This window comes from Nomascus leucogenys, chromosome 20, assembly GCF_006542625.1.
Source record: "Nomascus leucogenys isolate Asia chromosome 20, Asia_NLE_v1, whole genome shotgun sequence".
Lineage (NCBI taxonomy): Eukaryota > Metazoa > Chordata > Mammalia > Primates > Hylobatidae > Nomascus > Nomascus leucogenys.
In genome coordinates, this window is record NC_044400.1 from 38853019 (window position 1) to 38874297 (window position 21279).

Consider the following 21279-nt stretch of genomic DNA (forward strand, 5'->3'; position numbering starts at 1 on the left):
AGAATGGCTAAATGGAGAAAGGCCAAAACCCTAGCATATGTGTCATTTTATGTTGTTAATGTGCTTGACAGTTAACATTAGTCTTTCCTGTCTGGCCACACAGACTCTCAGTATACTGTTAATATCAACTAAAATTATTTATTGCAAGAAATTGGATAGCTTTCCATACATTCCAGTAATAATGCAAGCCTGTGATTATAGAACTTTTAGAGTTTTTAGGGAATGTTTGAATATTTTCTCTGTGATCCTTATAATTAACTGATGAAATACACCAGACAGGTAATAGCATACCCCATTTTTCACGGTGTGAATTTGAGGCTTAGAGAAATTAGTTGATGTATCCAGTATCAATTGCCTAGTAATTAGTAGACATGAAATTTTGATTCAGATCTTAGGACTCCAAGATTAGTGCTCTTTCAAGTTTTTCATCATCATTTAATCTTATTGTTTTCTTTGCCGTAGCATTATTAAACAAATTTTAAGTTCTGGGAGAGAAGAAAGAGTAGATTATTTTGTTGTTGTTTTTATTGCTGTATAATCAATGTGTAATAAAATATTAGCTGAATGAATAAATAAATGAACTATAGTCATTTTAAATTGTAATATATGATTTATCACTTTTGCTAGAAGTGCCTGATCACACCTCTACGACTTGATGTTTATTTCACCAATTTTACTTAAAATATCATTTAATGTCTTAGATCTGTATTAACACCTAGCAGAGAGTTTATTTTTATCCTCCTCTTTTATTATGCTCAAATTAAGATGTTATTTTCAATTCCTGGCATATGTAAAAGCTATTTAAATATACTTCAGTCCAAAAATGCAATGGCCAGACATTCATTCTATTCTACCCAAATATCCTGGGTAAGAAAAGTACCAAGAAATAGTCTTTCCCTAAGACATTTTTCTTGGGGGTTTTTAATGTCATGCCAAGACATAGAATCCTGCATTTCGTAAAGCTTTAACCAGAATACCCCCATATTACACTATGTAGCACAGTTAGGTTTTGTGAAAGTGAAATAAGCTTTATGTGATATCTGGTACTTCTGGAGTTAACATTAGTTACATTTTGAAAACAAATTATAATGTGAAAAGGAAAAGGCCCACAGTTCATGTTCATACTATGTTTCAGCAAGGGCTTTTTCAAGGTTGTATTCTGTATCTTGGTTTTTATTTTCACCATTTTTTCCTTATGTATTTTATAACTATTTAAATATATATTTAACTGTAAGGAAAGGGAAAACTTTTGCCAACCAAGACCTTTTTGGTAAAAGATAATATGGAACACAATAAAATAACCTAGTAACTTTGATGAGGAGTTAAAGTGACAAGAGAGTAAACTGATGTGCTGAAAGCTTAAAGTGTTCTGTTCTCTTATCATATCTTTGATAACCTGATCCTGAATCTTCTATTTCAGACCATCACCACTATCTAATTTTAGAATATTCTCATCATTGCAGAAAAAAAGTCATATTCCTTGTCCCCTGTTTCCCCTTTCCCTCAGCTCCTGGCCAAAACTAATCTAGTTTCAATCTCTATGGATTTTCTTATTCTGAAACTTTTATATAAAAAGCATCAGACAATATGTGGTCCTTTGTATCTGCCGTCTTTTATTTTGCATGATGTTTTCAGAATGCATCCGTGATATAGCATGTGTCAGTACTTCATTTCTTTTTAGTGCTGAATAATATTCCATCATATGGCTCTATCACATTTTCTTTATCCAGTCATCCATTGTTGGAAATTAGGGTTGCATATACATTTTTTAAAACTATTATCAATAATGCTTCTGTGAATATTCATGTGCAAGTTTTTGTGTGGAAACGTTTCCGGTTCTCTTGGGTTTATACCTAGAAGTGGAATTGTGTTATTTCTCTGTTTCCTTACTTGTCTTCAGTCTAGTTGTTCTATCCATTATTGAGAGTGGGGTATTCAAGTCTCCAACTATTATTGTAGATCTGTCTATTTCTTTTCTTTTTTTCTCTTTTTTTTTTTTTCTTGAGTTGGAGTCTTGCTCTGTCGCCCAGGCTGGAGTGCAGTGGCACGATCTCAGTTCACTGCAACCTTTGCCTCCTGGGTTCAGGTGATTCTCCTGACTCAGTCTCCTGAGTAGCTGGGATTACAAGCGCACACCACCATGCCTGGCTAATTTTTGTATTTTTAGTAGAGACGGGGTTTTGCCACATTGACCAGGCTGGTCTTGAACTCCTGACCTCAAGTGATCTGCCCACCTTGGCCTCCCAAAATGCTGAGATTACAGTCATGAGCCACTGCGCTTGGCCTTCTTTCAGTTCTATCAATTTTTTGCTTCAGATATTTTGGTGGTCTGTCATTAGGTGTGTAAATATTTATAGTTGTTATATCTTCTTGCTATATTGAACTTTTTATTAATATATAATGTCCTTCTTTATTTCTTCTAACCATTTTTGATTTTTTTTTTTTTTGAGGTGGAGTCTTGCTCTGTTGCCCAGGCTGGAGTGCAGTGGCATGATCTCGGCTCACTGCAACCTCTGCCTTCCAGGTTCATGAGATTCTCCCGCCTCAGCCTCCCGAGTAGCTGGGACTACAGGCGCATGCCACCATGCCTGGCTAATTTTTGTATTTTTACTAGAGACAGGGTTTCACCATGTTGGCCAGGATGGTCTTGGTCTCCTGACCTCAGCCTCCTAAAGTGCTAGGATCACAGGAGTGAGCCTTGGAGTTTTACCTGGATTGCTACTCATCAGGCAACTATCTAAGAGGAGAGTTTGAGAAAGGGAGTCTAATTAGATATCTGAAATCTGGTAAATCTCTTACCCGTTAAAGCATGTTGGCCAGGCTGGTCTCAAACTCCTGACTTTGAGTGATCCGCCTGCCTCAGCCTCCCAAAGTGCTGGGAATACAGGCGTGAGCCTCTGTGCCCGACCTATAACCATAATTTTATAATAGGGACAAGCATAAATAATATCTTGAAATGTTTGTAACAACTCTATATTGATGGAAATATCTATGATTTCTAATTTTTTCTATAGTTGTTGCCTACATTGGCAATTTAATTGTACTAAATTTCAGTTGGGTGTTATTGGAAATGGAGATGTTATTTTTTCCCCATACAAGTTCATAGACAGCCTAAATTTTATGTAGGGGCTGTTGGTTCTTTGGATTCTGATTATGGGCACCTGCTGTAGAGGAAAAAAATATTTTGTTGGTACCTTGGAGGGTCTGAAGTCTGCCTAAGCTGCTTCTCAAGTTCTTAGTGATATTCCAAAAGTCACTGTAGTCATGAGCCCTAGACACCATTCCCATGTGCTCTGGTGGACACTAGTGTTAGACCCCATTGTTCAAGTCCAGTTGGTTTCTCTCCTCTGTATATTAAATGACATCCTTTATGCTTAAAGAACAATTATGAGATTCAGACATGGGCTTCTGGCTAACAGCAACATCTAAGCAAGAATGAGTGCAACATTTAAGTAGTTGTTGCATGCTTGTTTGGTTGTTAGCATTCTAGTAAAGACTTGCACAATTCTAGAGAGAGAAAAGTAGCTCGAATGTAAGACGGGACTCTCTTTTACTCTTTTCCGTGATTTCCTTCCCTTCCTCCTCATTCCATCTTTAGATGATTCTTTCCCTAGGATGTATTGGGTTCCTCCCAGAAAGAGCAAACTCAGTCATCTGCACAACTAGTCTTCTGAAAGCAGTAATGGAACAGTGACTGTTTCACTTTCCTTTGGGTACAGTCCTAGATTTCCCTTTTCAAAGATGTCTTGGCAAGACTCCTGACCCTCTCTCCTAAATGAGTCCTGCAATATCCCCCAGGTGACAAATGCCCCCAAAGCTTATATGTTTATGTCATATTAATACATACAGCAAGTGAGAGTCAGAGTTAAACAGTCACATCAAAAGGGCTTGTGGCTCAAATTTTTTCTGTCCAGCTTCATTATCACAATTTCCTCTTCAGGAAGAACAACCTAATAATACCTTTGATTCACAGAGAGAAAAAAAGGAAAACAAACAAAACAGTAGCATGTTAACAGCATTGCAAAAACAATACTGGTCAAAATGATCTTTTAAAAGTCAAAGGCTCAGATGAAAGTCAAAACAAAAATCAAAAAAACAAAAAAACCCAAACTGTGTAATTTACTTTTTTCTCTGGTTCTGAAAGAAAATTGGCACTGTATGTAATCTTTTGATTACATATTGAATTATTCAATATGTTGAATTATTCAATTTGCTGACTGTCTCAGGTTTTCGGTATTTGTATAATTTTGTGTTGAGAGCAAAAAACCCATCAGTGGGAATCTGTTTGCTGTTACTTGTGCCTTTGGAAAATATGCCTTTTCACTTGTAGCTGAAATGAGTAGAGTAATGAGTTTTCCAAACCAAAAGCTTTACATCTGTTCAATCTGATGCAATCCACTTCTTGTGTTTCCGTGTTAACACATTTTATTCTTCTATTTTGCTGCTCCGGATCATTAATCTCATATTCATATGTGGTGTTTGAATTTTTTTTTTTTTCGAGACGGAGTCTTGCTCTGTCGCCCAGGCTGGAGTGCAGTGGCGCAACCTTGGCATGCTGCAACCTCCACCTCCTGAGTTCAAGCGATTCTTCTGCCTCAGCCTCCCGAGTAGCTGGGATTGCAGGTGTGTGCCACCACGCTTAGCTAATTTTTGTATTTTTAGTAGACATGGGGTTTCACCATATTGGCTAGGCTGTTCTTGAACTCCTGATGTCTTGATCTGCCTGCTTCGGCCTCTCAAAGTGCTGGGATTACAGACGTGATCCACCGTGCCTGGCTGGTGTTTGAATTAATAAGACTTATGGTATAGTACTTGTTTATAATCATATTAAGCTGTGTAAACCCATTCTCATACCTGTGTACTTTTCTAAATTGTATGAGATGTCTCAAATTTTGGAGAATCTAGGTTAATATTCTGTGAAGCACCATTTGTTAATCAGCAGCTATTTATTGGATGTCATACTGCGGGTTTTGGCTCTATGGACTATATAGATGGGTAAGACAGAAGTCCTGTCCCCAAGCAGCCAGTTATCTACTAACTTCCTTGCAACATGAACATATTCTTACAACTTGAGAAATAAAGTGAGAAATTCTATAAGACAGGTTCAGAAAGCAAACATGATCGATTTCAATTCTTTTTATTTTTCTAAAATATAATAGTGCTAATCATACCATTTTAATTCTATAATAAATACAACATTTTTTTCGTAAAGTTTTCTTTACAAGGACAAAAATATATTTTAATTTAAAGGTCTATCCTAGAGCTTCTATTTTTAAACAGATCAAACTGCTTCATTTTAAAATTTAATAATTATCTTGAATCAATTGAACAGAGCCTTTAGTTTTCAATTTTGTCTGTAGAGTATGGGAAGGCCAACGTTGCTGCTGCAGGTATTAATGGGAATGTTATCACCTCAGGAAGTGGGAGATATAAAATTTTGTAATTTTCTCATTGGAATTGCCTCCAAATTCCTCCATTGTTTTTTAAGTACTCAAGCTCAGAGAGTTTGTTTTGTTGTGGCTATATGTTTATAGATGTTCATTCAATATAATCCTCTAGAATGTACATTGCAGGAGACTGATTTATGATGTCCTAATGGCTGTTAAGCCACAGTAACTATGTTACCATATAATATGTCCTTTAAAGTTAATGAAAATTTTTTTTAAATGAATAATATGGGAGGTTGCTGTGGGAAAGAAATGGAGACCTGGTTGGGTGTGGTGGCTCATGCCACACGCAGCAGCTTGAGCCTGGGAGGTTGAAGTTCAAGTGAGCCGAGATCTCACCATTGCACTCCAGTCTGGGCAACAGAGTGAGACCTTGACTCAAAAAACTCCCCAAAATCCTAGCACTTTGGGAGGCTGAGGTGGGTGGATTACTTGAATTCAGGAGTTTGAGACCAGCCTGGGCAACATGGCAAAACCATCTCTACAAAAAATACAAATAGCCGGGCATGGTGAGGAGTGCCTGTAGTCCCACCTACTCGGGAGGCTGAGGTGGGAGAAGCACTTGAGCCTGGGAGATTGAAGTTGAAGTGAGCTGAGATCTCACCATTGCACTCCAGCCTGGGCAACAGAGTGAAACCTTGACTCAAAAAAACCCCAAAAAACAAAAGACAAAACCCTAAATCCATAGAAATGGAAACCTTAAATCTAAAGTTTTTTCCTAGAGTTTTTCTGGCTTATTCTAGAGTTTGGGTACTGGCCAAACAGTCATATCACAGCCAATCATGAGAAGCAGTGAAGCAGAAAATGCCTGGGGACGCATCAAACGCCATCAACCTCCCAGTAGAGTTGGCCCTACAGGTGCCAACTTTCTCCCTCTTCAGGTGAGCTTCTGTGTCTTCCCTCCATCCACTCTCAGCACCTTCCCTCTGAAGATCTGTTTAAAGCATGCCAGTCATTAAGAAAATGTGACACATCTACACCATGGAACACTATGCAGCCATAAAAAAGGATGAGTTAATGTCCTTTGTAGGGACATGGATGAAGCTGGAAACCATTATTCTCAGCAAACTGTCGCAAGGACAGAAAACCAAACACCGCATGTTCTCACTTATAGGTGGGAATTGAACAATGAGAACACTTGGACACAGGATGGGGAAACATCACACACTGGGGCCTGTCGTGGGGTGGGAGGAGGGGGGAGGGACAGCATTAGGAGATATAACTAATGTAAATGAAGAATCAATGGGTGCAGCACACCAACATGGCACATGTATACATATGTAACAAACCTGCACGTTGTGCACATGTACCCTAGAACTTAAAGTATATATGAATAAAAAGAAAGATAATAAATGAGACAATTTTTAAAAAAACAACAACAAAAAAGCATGCCAGTCATCTCAGTCCCTCCAGGGGAGCCGTTCCACTTGTATGTGTCCAGTCGGCCATCTTGTCCTCTGTCTAATTTCTTTATTGTTAAAAAGAAAACATGAAATCTAACTTCTTAACAAAGTTTTGAATATACATTACACTTGTTAATGTGCCCATTCATCTTGCATGCCTGAAACTCTATACCCATTGGTTAGCAACTCCTCATTTCTCCTTCTGCCCAACCTCTGGCAACCATCATTCCAGTTTCTGCTTCTATGAGTTTGACTATGTTTGATACTTTAGATAAGTGGAATCATGCAGTATTTGCCCTTTTGTGACTGGCTTATTTTACTTAGCATAATGTCCTCAAGTTTCATGCATACCGTATCATATGGCAGGATTTCCTTCTTTGTTGAGGTTGCTGCTGCTTTTATAGAAGAAGCTACTGCAAGACTTGTCAATGGGGCTAGTCTTACAGTCTGGCACATGATAAGAACTCAGAAAATACTAGCCAGAGAGGTTAGGAAGACTCTACTTGCTCCCTTTTCCTCTTTGCTTTGACTCATGTACTACAATTTCCCTTTCGTACTGACTCCCACATCCCTCACCAAAAACAAGCCAGACTTACGACAGAGAAGCTGGTCATGTTTTTAAGTTTATTTTAAAAGCTCTTTTAAAAATAATAATTTTATTACTTATCAGAATTATATATCTACTATTTAGTTTAAACAATATAGAAAACTGGAAGCATAAAGCAAGAAGGAAAAAAAATCATTCCAAATTCCCCTACCCAGAAAGAAACCACGTTTAATAATATGAACTAAACATCCTTCCACACCCGGGAGTGCAGGGCTCCTGCCCTGCCAACTCAGAAGGGGGTGGGGCTGCCACCTGTTCCCCGCTGCCACCGACTTCGGCCAATGCAGCATGCAGCCCTGGCCATGCCTCCCGCACTGCAGCTGGCATCTTTGCAGCATCTCCAGACGGGCCACTGCTGCCATCATAATCAGTAGTTTTAAAACTATATAAAAATCATTCTTACTTTTAAAAATTTATTTTAAAATCCCAGATAGTTTAATAGACAAGTTTTATCACACTTTTAAGGAACAATTAATCACCATTAAATGCAAAATATTTTAGAGAAAATAGAAAATGCCGATAGGTAGTTTTGAATCAAGTAGAAACCAGATATTTAAAGCAAAGACAATATGAAAATGAAAATTATAGATCAATCTTATGGACAGAATGTTTGTCTCCCCAAAAGGTATATAATAAATATACCTTTTATCTTTTAGTAATTAATAATAAATATAAAAGATAAATATACCTTTTATCTTTCAAATCAATGAACCTGGTTTTAGTAAATATATATACCTAGGTATATATTTATATACTAAATATACCTAGAAGGTATATTTATTAGAAGATAAAAGGTATATTTATTAAAAGAAAGAAATGACGTGTTTTATGTGTATTTTAGGAGACTAGAAGTTCATTTTAAATGTTTCCTTTTGAGTATGTACAACATGCCTTTCCTTACAATCTTATTCTTCATAAAATCTTCCTTTGCAGAGTCAGAGAGTAAAAAGGTAAACAATTGCCCAACTTGATTCTGACTTATGATCGATTTTAAGTTTAGAGGATTCTGAATTAGAGAGCGTTATTTAAATGAGCCTTTTACCAATACGTTAAGGACCACAATACCCAGCTGGTATAATCCAGGCTTTGGTATGCAAACCTGCCCTGTTAGTTCTAGAATTCATTACTCCCGTACTCAAATCTTAACTATTACTAAATGAGATTCCCAATAAACTATGTAGGGCTGAAAGTCGACTGAGATCTCATCACCTTCATGAGTGGTGAAATTTAAAACAACCACTAGTGAGCTAGTGGATTTTACAATAAATCCTTTCCTTATTGAACATGTTGCTCCAGTAAGTAATTTTTTATACTCTCATCATTATAGAATTTATTTTTACCACTGTTGGCATGAAAAACAAATAATTTCTATATGTGTTAAATTTTGGCTAAATATGTGAAATGTGGTCTAATTCCAAATTCTTTTTTTTTAAAAATTCTATAGTACTAAGTGCCTTTGTATAATAGAGACTCAATACGTATTTTTAAATGACTACTATTTTAAAATGCTTACTATTTTAAAAGAAATTATAACTCCCAGCATTGTTTTATTGTACAAGTAAGCAAAACTAAGTAATTCAACTTTGAATTTTGTTCCTATATAAACGAAAAATTATTCCCTTTATAAATGGATACATTATAGAATCCAGAAGAAAAAAGCAGAATGAAAGCTTGCTGTCTCTGCCTCAATTTTCTTACCTATGTAACATGGATACAAATCTCTCCCCTGTCTAGTTCACAGAGTTTTTGTGAGTCACAAATGAGATAATAATAATAGCAAAAACTTCTATATCACATACCATGTGCTGGACCTTGTGTAAACATTGTTTTATCCTTATAATAAACCTATTACACAGTTATTATTATTTCCATTTTACAGATAAGGAAACTGATAAACAGAGGAGTTCAATAACTTGCCAAAGGCCACAGAAATATAAAATAGTAAGCCAGGATTTTGAATCAGACTGTGGAACCACCATACTATGTATAGAAAAGTGTTTAACAAACTTGAAGACACTATATACATTTTAATTATTGTTATTATTCATTCATAATTCTAGGATGGATGATTTTATGGGGCAAGGTGTAGTTCTTTCAAAATTTGTAAAAAATGCCTGACAGATGCTGCTACAGCTGCAATGTTAAATCTCACTTAATTCTGTGGAATGTGAATAATTGATTTACAAAAAGATATTGACCCCTCACTGTGTTAAAGCATCGTCACAGTAAATAGTTTCTTGAATGAATGAATTGCAACAGGTTATGAGCCTTATCATTTAAACATCTTAAAACCAAGTATGAATGTGCATTTAGGAATAAGATAAAGACATTTATCTATCTATCTATCATCTATCTATCTATCTATCTATCTATCTATCTATCATCTAATCTATCTATCTATCTATCTATCATCTATCTATCTAATGTGAAAGCTTGAAGCTTGGCAAAATACATCACCAAGAGAATCGGGGTGCATTAAAAAGCGTTTAGTCTAGAATATATACAATTATATAGAAAATAAACTCCCAAACCTCATATTTCTCTTGGCAAGAATAGCTAGCTTTTACTTAACTCTGATAATTTACATGGCATTGCACAAAATACATACATATTTTTGTATAACTTAGCAAGATATTGGCTTAACTGTGCCTTCACTATGTCTGTGAAGACTTTTTACAAATGTTATAAATCACTCATTAAAAAATGCATATTTTGTTTCCTGATTTTCTCTTATGAGAAGTAGAATAGTTACTATGTTTAGGTTTGGTTTACAGTTAGTTAAGACCTGAATAGAAAACCAAATACCACATGTTTTCACTTATAAGTGGGACCTAAATGATAAGAACACACGGACACATAGAGGGAAACAACACACACTGGGGTCTATCAGAGGGTGGAGGGTGGGAGGAGGGAGAGAATCAGGAAAAATAACTAATGGGTACTAGGCTTAATACTTGGGTGACGAAATAATCTGTATGACAACCCCCCATGACACAAGTTTATCTATGTAATATACCTGCACATGTACCCCTGAACTTAAAATAAAAGTTAAAAAAAGAAGCTTAAATCTTCATGGAGAGACCCTGTCTTCAGTTTTATGTTTTCTCTTAGTTTACTGTAACCCTCTTACAGATCTTCCTAAGTACACGATATCCTTTCAAATTGGTTTTTCCTAGAAATCATTCTGGCAAAATGTTTCTTCTTAGGTGAATTATCTAGAATGGAGAATGACCTTCATTATTCCACTCTGCTGATGTAGTCCTGACCTGAGTTGACTTCCTGGTACAACCAGGAACAGGCACCAAAAATTTCCAGTCTAATTGGTCCCTCTGTGAGGGCTCATAACCCATTTTTTCCCAATGCAAAATGCTGCCTTTATTTACATGAAATGTGAAAAAAGTTGTTGTAACATCACTTGGATCTCTTTTTATTTTTTAAGCTCAAATAATTTTGGGGGGTGAGTACGCTTAAAATCTACTTTCTTAGCAATTTTCAAAGTGTACAGGGCATTCTTATTAACCATAGTCACCATGCTGTACAATAGGTCGCTTGATCTTACTTCTCCTGTCTAACTGAAATTTTGGATCCTTTGACCAACATATTGCAATCCTCACCCTTATACCCCTAGTCCCTGGTAGCCATCATTTTACTCTCTGCTTCTATGAGTTCAACTTTTTAAGATTCCACATATAAGTGAAATCATGTGGTTTTTGTCTTTTCGTGCTTAGTTGACTTCACTTAACATAATGTTCTCTAGGTTCATCCATCTTGTCATAAATGACAAGATTTCCTTCTTTTTAAAGGCCAAATTGTATTTCATTGTGTGTATATACTACATGTTCTTTATCCATTCATCCATTGATGGACATTTTTATTGACTCCATATCTTCGCTGTTGTGAATAATGCCGCAGTGAACATGGGAGTGTGGATTTCTCTTCAACACACTGATTTTACATCCTTGGGATATACAGCCAGTAGCGGGGTTGTTGGATCATTTTGTAATTCTATTTTTATTTTTAGGGAGGAATGTCCATATTGTCTTCCATAATGGCTATACTAATTTACAACCCTGTCAACAGTGTGCAAGTGCTCCCTTTTCTCCACATCCTCACCAGCACTTGTTATTTTCTGTTTTTTCATTTTTTATTTTTGTTTTAGTACTAGCCATCCTAACAGGTATGAGGTAATAGCTCATTGTGGTTTTAATTTGCATTTCTCTGATGGCTAGAGATGTCGAACTTTTTTTCATATATCTGTTGGCCATTTGTATGTATTTTTTTTGAGAAATGTCTATTTAGGGCCTTTTCCCACTTTTAAATTTAGTCATTGTTTCCTAACTACTAAATAAAATTCCTTTTGTATTTTGGATATTAACCCCTTATCAGATGTATGGTTTGCAAATATTTTCTCCCATTTTGTAAGTTATTTCTTTGCTGTGTTGACTGTTTCCTGTGAAGAAGGTTTTTAGTTTGATGTAATCCCATTTGTGTATTTATACTTTTGTTGCCCTTGCCTTTGGGATCATATTCAAAAAATTATTAACCAGACCAATGTCACTGAGCTTTCCCCCTATGTATTCTTCTAGTAGTTTTATAGTTTTAGGTTTTACATGTAAGTTTTTAATTCATTTTGAGTTAATTTTGTGTATGGTGTAAAATAAAAGACTAATCTCATTCTTCTAAATCTTTATATCCAGTTTTTTCAACACTGTTTATTGAAGAGACTATTGTTTCCCCATTGTGTATTCTTGGCATCTTTGTTGAAAATCAATTGACCATCAATGTGTGGATTTATTTCTGGATTCTTCATTCAGTTACATTGGTTTTATGCTTATATGCCAGTATCATGCTTTTTTGATTACTATAGCTTTATAGTGTATTTGGAAATCAAGTAGTGTGAAACCTTCAGTTTTCTTTTCACTGAATTTTTTTTTGGTTATTTGTTTTTTGTGTGTTTCCATATGAATTCTAGGATTTTTTGTATTTCTTTGAAAAATGTTATTAGAATTATAATAGGGATTGCACTGAATCTGTAGATCACTTTGGGTAGTATGAATATTTTAATGAGATTAATTCTTCCAAACCATGAATACACGATATTTTTCTATTTATTTGTGTTTCCTTTAACTTCTTTCATCAATGCTTCATCATTTTCAGTGTAAGATCTTTCACCTCCTTGGTTAAATTTATTTCTAAGTATTTTTTTTTGTAGCTATTGTAAATGTGATTGTTTTCTTGATTTCTTTTTTGTACAGTTTGTTGTTAATGTATAAAAGCAGAACTGGTTTATTTTTATTTTTAATTTAATTTTATTTTTCTCTCCTTCATTTCTGATTGAAACAACTGATTTTTTATGTTGATTTTGAAAATACTACTTTTACTACTTTTCTGAATGTGCTTATTCTAACAGGTTTCCTTGTGGAATCTTTACGTTTTTCTAAATATAAGATCATGTTGTTACAAACAGAGACAGTTTAACTTCTTTCTTTCTGATTTGATTGCCTTTTGTTTCTTTCTCTTGCCTAATTGCTCTGGTTAGGACTTCCAGTACTATGTTGATCAGCAGTGGCAAGAGCAGGCATCCTTCTTCTCTTCCTGATCTTAGAGGATGGCTTTTCTCTTTTCCCATTGCATATGTTGTTAGCTGTGGGTTTGTCGTAGATGGCCTTTATTGTGTTGAAGTACATTTCTTCTATACCTAATTTGTTGAAGGTCTTATCATGAAAGGATGTTTAATTTTCTCAAGTGTTTTAGTGTTTTTTCTGTCTTTTGAGATGGTCGTATGGTTTTTGTCTTTCATTCTGTTAAGGTGATGTATCACGTTTATTAATTTGTGTATGTTGAAACATCCTTGCATCCCAGGTATAAATTCCACTTGATCATGGTAAATGATCTTTTTAATGTGCTGTTGAATTTGGTTTGTCAGAATTGTGTTGAGGATTTTTGTATCTATATTCATCAAAGTTATTAACATGTAATTTTCTTCTCTTGTAGTGTCCTTGTCTGGCTTTGGTATCAGGGCAATGCTGGCTTTGTGAAATGTGTTTACAGATGTTCGCTTTTCTTCAGTTTTTTGGAAGTTTGAGAAGAATTGATATTAGTTCTTTAAATGTTTTGTGGAATTAATAGTGAAGACGTCAGGTCCTGGGCTTTTCTGTGACGGAAGACTATTTATTACTGGTTCTTTCACTCGAATCCGTGAGAAGAGACCGCTGAACAGGCTTTGTGTGAGCAACAAGGCTGTTTATTTCACCTGGGTGCAGGCGAGCTGAGTCCGAAAAGAGAGTTAGCGAAGGGAGATAGGGATGGGGCCGTTTTATAAGATTTCGGTGGGTAGTGGAAAATTACAGTCAAAGGGGTTGCTCTCTGGAGGGCAGGGATGGGGGTCACAAGGTGCTCAGTGGGGGAGCTTTTGAGCCAGGGTGAGCCAGGAGAAGGAATTTCAAAGGTAATGTCATCAGTTAAGGCAGGAACAGGCCATTTTCACTTCTTTTGTGATTCTTCAGTTACTTCAGGCCATCTGGATGTATACTTGCAGGTCACAGGGGATATGATGGCTTAGCTTGGGCTCAGAGGCCTGACAGGTTCAATATCCTTTCTCATTATTGGGCTGTTCAGATTTTCTGTTTTTTCATGAGTTAGTCTTGTTAAGTTGTACGTGCCCAGAAATTTATCCATTTCTTCTAGGTTATCTAATTTGTTGGTGTATAATTATTTATAGTAATCTCTTATGATCCTTTGCATTTATGTGATGTCGATTGTAAGGTTTTCTCTTCTGAGTTTTCTTTTTCTTAGCATCCTATTCTCATTTATGGATGAAATACCTATTTAAATCTATATATCTTGGCTCATAGGAGACAGTCATGGTTTGTATTTATTTTCCTGGCATAGCTATTAATAACTCATTGTTATACTTCTGTAAATTTTCTTAGGTAGGATGATAAATTACATGGGCACTTTACTCTGAAGTTATTGATGATTTTGTTTAAAGCTCTCTTCTGTCTTGAACTATTTCTATTTTTTCAGAGTGACATTTTCAGTTATTATTAACCTTATCTGTGGTACCAATAGCCATACCAGCTTTCTCAGTTCTCAGATCTTTGTGTAATTTCTTCAGAGAGAGATGAATATTTTTCTTTTTTTTTCTTTTTAATGGTGGTAATTTCGTGGCTGTCTTGTATTCTGTGCATGTGGGTGGAGTGAGGAGCAATTTTTTCATATACAGATCTTTAATATCTCCCTTTTTTAGTTCCAGTTTTTGTTCTTCTCTGACTTATCTGACAACTCAAGCCCAGAACCTCTCCTAGGTTCTGCTGGGCAGATTGACTTCATCCTCTTCCACAAACTTCAAAATTTCTTGCATGCTCTTTTTGGCTGGTAGAAATTTGCTAAAAATATTTATCTACTGATGGAAGCCCCCTCTCCATGCTGTTTGCTGTTATGAGTTTATGTTTTTCTCCCCTTTACTATTCTTTTTTTTGTGAAAGGGAGTGAGGATATGTGCTTAATCAAACATCTTTAATAGGAAAATAGTTGTGTCTTTTTTTTTTAAGACACAGTCTTGCTCTTTTGCTCAGACTGGGGTGCAGTGGCGTGATCTCAGCTCACTGCCAACCTCCGCCTCCCGAGTTTAAGCAATTCTTCTGCCTCAGCCTCCCGAGTAGCTGGGATTACAGGCGCCCGCCACCATGCCCGGCTAATTTTTGTATTTTTGGTAGAGATGGGGTTTCACCATGTTGGCCAGAGTGGTCTCAAACTCCTGACCTTGTGATCTGCCCACCTCAGCCTCCCAAAGTGCTGGGATTACAGGTGTGAGCCACTGCACCCGGCCTTTGTTTTCTTTTATAATGAGTATAATGATGCCTTCTCTACTTATTTTTCTGGCAGAGGTTTCTGGTTGAACACCAGTATTCATTCTCCTTCATTTGTAATTGATCCCACTCCCCATTTTTATCTGGGCACATGTCAAACTGGAATAATCCTAGCCTCTCATGCAACTAGATGTGGCCATGTGTCACGTTCTGGATAATGGGATATATGTGGAAGGGTCTTGTAGCAGCTGGAATTGTTCTTAAGAAATAGTAAGAGTGTGTGCCTTTGTCCTCTTTACTACTTCTCCACCCTTCTGTCTGGACCATAGATTTCACTATCTTGGGCCATGAAGTTAGGGCTACATAAAGAGCCTATGTTTCTGGCACCACGGGATCCAATTCCTGTCTTGGACCACTCATCTAGACTTTTATAGGGCAGAAAAATTTTGTTCTGCTTAGAGCAATGTCATATTCTGTTTTCCTTCACTACAGCCAAACCAAACCTAACTAATACAACCTTAAAAGATAAGGGTAGAAGTGGTTTGTAAACTCTAAAGGGGTACTGAAATGTCAGATATTATCATACCTTACTCCAGATTCGGTTTTGAGCTCTGCCTCTGAACTGGCTACTTTTCAAAGAAAGCCCCTTTTAAATATTTCAACAGCTGGATTAAAGTAGAATAAAATATATTCATCTATTAAATGATTATATAGTTGTTAGTTCTTTAAAATAATTTCAAAACCACAAAACTAAAGAAAAAGTGTTAGAGTATTTTCAGTATATTAATCTCCCTAATAAGGAGCTTATAAAAGTAGAAAAAACACCCCTAAAAGTCAGTAGGAAAAATCTTCCAAGCATATGAAACTGAAGACAAAATGCAAATGGTCCTTAAATATATGAAAAGGCGCTCAACTTCACTGGCAACAAGTTAAATGCAAATGTAAAATCACCCTACAATATAGTTTTTCACCCATCAGATTAGCAAAAATCCAAAAGTTTGACACTGTCCTCTGTTGGTGAGACTGAGAAAGCAGACATCCTCATACATTGTTGGCAAGAATGCAAAATGGTACTTCTCGATGATGGGGGAATTTGACAATAGCTACCAGAATTCTGAAAGCATTTATCCGTTTACCCAGCAATCCTACTTCTGGGAATCTATTGTACATCTCAGGCATATGTACAGGTTACTTATTACAGCAATATAATAGCAAAAAGTTAAAAACAGTCCAAATATTTATTAAAGGGAGATTGCTTAAATAAATCCCAGTACAACATACAGTGGAATGTTATGCAGCAGTAAAGGAAACGATGAAGCTCCCCAAATGCTAATATGGGAAAATTCCTAGGATTTTTTTTTTTTGAGACGGAGTCTCGCTCTGTTGCCCAGGCTGGGGTGCAGCGGTGCTATCTCGGCTCACTGCAAGCTCCGCCTCCCGGGTTCACGCCATTCTCCTGCCTCAGCCTCCCGAGTAGCTGGGACTACAGGTGCCTGCCACCACACCTGGCTAATTTTTTGTATAATTAGTAGAGGCGGAGTTTCACCGTGTTAACCAGGATGGTCTCGATCTGCTGACCTCGTGATCCACCCGCCTTGGCCTCCCAATGTGCTGGGATTACAGGCATGAGCCACCGCGCCCAGCCCCTAGGATGTTTTCTATCTTGCATTTTTTAAATGATCTCTTAATATTCAGTGGTTTCTTTGGCTAGGTGGAGGGAATGAGCCTTTTGGTATACTAATTGCTTCAAATATGGGCTTCCATCAAGAGCATAAGCCCAAAAGCTGATAACCCCTAAATAAAATAATGTAATTAAAACTGATAAAAAGATGTGGTCAAAATGTACGGGTGTATTACATATTACTATACATACAGACCTTGTGACATGTCATTATATGCTTTTTAGCCTCTTCCTTTCATGAACCATTAAGAATTATCTTAAGAACTATTTTTAACATAACCCTCTACATTAGCTGTAAGTAATGGAAATTACTTAGAAGACATAGGTTTTGGATCTGAAATTTCTACATAGTGGCTATGCACCTCTAGGCAAATTTCTTAGCCTTCTAAAAATTGAGTTTTCTCATGTATAATATAGATATGATTTCATGTAACTGGGTCTTGAAACTGAGATAATTGTGAATAAGAGAATCTTGTTTAAGCAGCAACAATAAAAGCAATGAATCTTTATACAGACAAGAGAATAAGGAATAAAAAAGAAAATGTGGTCGATTCCTAAAATCCCATCATATGAACGCATGCCAACATTTTTGTTTATATGGGGTCAACCGGGCAAATTTCTGGCATGAAGTCATTGGAAAAGCCATGGATGTGGTGGTGCCCGAAAGAGCCAACTATGGGAGAAGATGATGTCGGAGGCTCTGAGCTGCTCCTGAACTGTTGACATAGGCGGGATTACAAATCTTTGCATAATTGTGTGTTTTTAAAACAAGATCATTGCATACAAATTGTTTTGTGACTTCCTACTTTTATTCATTATATTATGAGCATCATCCCTTGTGATTAAATAGTCTTCTGAAGCATCTTTCATGGACCTAAATTAAATATTCTATTGTTTGTTCCATATATTTAGAACAATTCTTTTTGCTGAATATTTAGATGATTTCTATCTTTTAAAAATTGTAAACTATGCAAAGATCAAGATCCCCGTAGATAAATCCACATTCACAAATATGATTATTTCCTTAGGATAAGTTTCTAGAAATGACTTGACAATGTCAAAGAATATGCATGTTGAAAAGATTTTTTTGGATACATATTGCCCTGCCCAGCTGTGATCCAAAAGAAAAGGTGATTGCAGTTTATATGCCTACCAGATATGTATGAAGAGTATGTATTTTCCACACATTTTCCCAGGACATGAATGCTCTTCCTCTGTAAATGTTTGTAGCTTGATTTCATTATCATACACATACACATACTTACATGCACATATGTGTATGATTGCATATCTAAATTTTTTCTTACGATAAGTATACTTTATCTTATAAACAAATATTAAATGAGTTTGCAAACATATACTTCTGATGTGTCCACTCTTAAATGTGCGTGTCTTTACTTCCCAGGTGCCTGCATGAACATCACCCACAACCAGTGTCATATGCTGCCCTACCACTCCACGCTGACACCTCTCCTCTCAGTTGTCAGAAACATGGAAATGGAGAAGTTCCTCAGGTTTTTCACATATCTCCATCGCCTCAGTTGCTATCAACATGTCATGCTGTTTGGCTGTAGCCTCGCCTTCCCTGAGTGCATCATTGATGGCGATGACAGGTATTTCGGAACCCAGATTATTCAGTGATAAGAGTTGGTTATAGCAGAAGTGTCCTAGGAGAAAAAAAATTATCCAAACGACTCCCTTTTATTTTGGTTGTTATTAGCCACATTAGTCATGGCTAGTTCTAATTCTTTGAAAATAGAAATGTTTTGAGAATCTGGAATAATTTTATTTATGGGAAAAATTATTCACAATGTTAGATTGATGCTATCAGAAGAATTCCATAATAGCTGTTCCAGTGAGGATCCAGCAGAAGACAGACAACACACTCAAAGGGGTGATAAGAGAGTTTCTTGAAGAGACTATTTATGGAGCTGTGGGCAGGGTTAAGAGAACAAATAAGTGATGGGAGGCAGCAGGGTCTCATGATACAGGGATACAGTTCCACCACCCAAGATTGAAGGGGAATAATGGCCAGTAGCACCTAGAGAGAGTTGTATCTGTGGGTAAAGGGTCTCGGACAGGCCAGGTGCTATGACCCTAGGCAGAGGAGCACGGCCACTGCCAACCCTTCAGTCTTGCAGTGAGAGAGGAGGAAGGATAAATACCCTGACCTCACTCACCTCCCACCCTCCCATCTGCCAGTGCCTCTCACCAAATGAACTCATCCACAACCAGAGACAAGGGTGCATAATTCATGTGAGCATGGTGGATGAGATCCAGAATCTCAGCTAAATCTCATCAGTTCAAAAGTCCCAAATCTTATACTTTAAAGCAAGTGTCAACCATACATAGATGTTGGGTGGTTCTTCCACTCAACACTGGGAGGCAAAGCAGGGCAAGAAGGGCAAAGTGTAGACACAGAGAGATAGACAGAGGCTATCCAGCACAATATCAAACAGGATCAGGGATAATTTCAATAAGTACATCAATCAAAAGTATATCATGGAATTTTTGAAATACTAAGTATGCACTTAAAAAAATTTCAAAGCATGTATTACTTATTCACATATAACATCAATTATTTTCTGAATTAAAATGTTACAAAGTTTTAGAATAGTAATACAAGAATAAGTTGCATTTTTTTCTGTGTGTTTGAATTCTTATTTATGTTAAATTGGCAGATAAAATTGCATGCATTTACTGTGTAAACATGATGTTTTGAAGTATACATACATGATGGAATGGCTAAATCTAGCTGATTAACAAATACGTCACATCACATTGTACCACTTTTGTGGTGAGAATAGTTTACATCCATCGTCTTAGCATTTTTTAAGAATACTACACATACACATATACATACAAATATTCACATATGTGTGTACATATATATACAGACACATACATGTATGTATGTGTGCATATATGTGTGCATACATGTGTATATATACATTAATATGTGTATATATGTGTGTATATATGTATATATTTGTGTATATATACATACACCCTTAGAGATGGGGTCTTGCTATATTGTCCAGGCTGGCCTCAAGCTCCTGGGCTTAAGCAATCCTCCTGCTTCAGCCCCCCCAGTTATCTGGGAGTATAGGCACACACCACCATGACCAGCTAAGAATACAATATGTTATCAATAACTATAGTCACCATGCTATACAGAAGATCTCTTTAACTTATTCCCCCTAGCTAACTGTAATTTTGTGTCATTTGACCAACATTTCTCCAATCTTCACCCTTGAACTTCCCCAGCCTCTTTTAACCTTTAATCTACTCTCTATTTCAATGAGATCAAATTTTAAATATTCTATATATGAATGAGATCCTGTGGTATTTGTCTTTCTGTGCCTGACTTATTCCACTTAACAAAGTGTCCTCCAGGTTGATCCATGTTGTGGCAAATAACAGGATTTTTTTCTTTTTTATGGCTGAATAGTATTCCATTGTATATATATGTGTGTGTGTGTGTATCACATTTTCTTTATGCATTCATTGGTTAGTGGATACTTAGGTTGATTCCATATATTGACTATTGTTCCACTGTCTCTCTCCCTTGCCTGGGGCCTTCCTATTCTGGGAGACACAGTAATATTCAAATTAGGCCAATTAACAACCCTACAATGGCCTCTAAGTATTCAGGTGAAGGGAAGAGTGGCATATCTCTCACTTTAAATGAAAAGCTAGAGATGATTAAGTTTAGTGAGGAAGGCATGTTGAAAGCCAAGATATGCTGAAAGCTAGGCCTCTTGCACCCAACAGTTAGCCAATTGTGAATGCAAAGCAAAAGTTCTTATAGGCAACAAACAGTGCTACACCCGTGAACACACAAATGATAAGAAGGCAAAACAGCCTTATTGCTGATATGGAGAAAGTTTTTGTGGTCTGGATGGAAGACCAAAACAGCCACAACATTCTCTTAAGCCAAAGCCTAATCTAGAGCAAGATTGTAACTCTTCAATTTTGTGAAGGCTGGAAGAGGTGAGGAAGCTGGAGAAGAAAAGTTTGGTGCCAGCAGAGATTGGTTTATGAGATTTAAGGAAAGAAACCATCTCCATGACATAAATGTGCAAGATGATGTAACAAGTGCTCATTTAGAAGCTGCAGCAAGTCATCTAGAAGATTTAGCTAAGATCATTGATAAAGATGGCTACACTAAACAGCAGATTTTCAGTTTAGGCAAAACGGCTTTCTACTGGAAGAAGATGCCATCTAGGACTTTGCCAGCTAGAGAAGAGAAGTCAGTGCCTGGCTTTAAAACTTCAAAGGACAGACTGACTCTGTTGTTAAGGTCTAATTCAGCTGATGACTGTAGGTT

At 36.6% G+C, this 21279-nt stretch overlaps 1 protein-coding gene across 4 annotated transcripts in view; it reads left to right on the plus strand.

Annotated features, from left to right (window-relative positions):
• The window catches only part of CORIN (corin, serine peptidase), a 251914-nt gene that overhangs the window by 54456 nt on the left and 176179 nt on the right, over positions 1–21279 (plus strand). For all 4 annotated transcript variants that reach the window (XM_012499842.2, XM_012499841.1, XM_003258417.4 and 1 more), the window contains one exon: positions 18355–18562. In XM_012499842.2, the coding sequence (XP_012355296.1) occupies positions 18355–18562 (208 nt within the window). The remainder of the gene's footprint in view (positions 1–18354; positions 18563–21279) is intronic.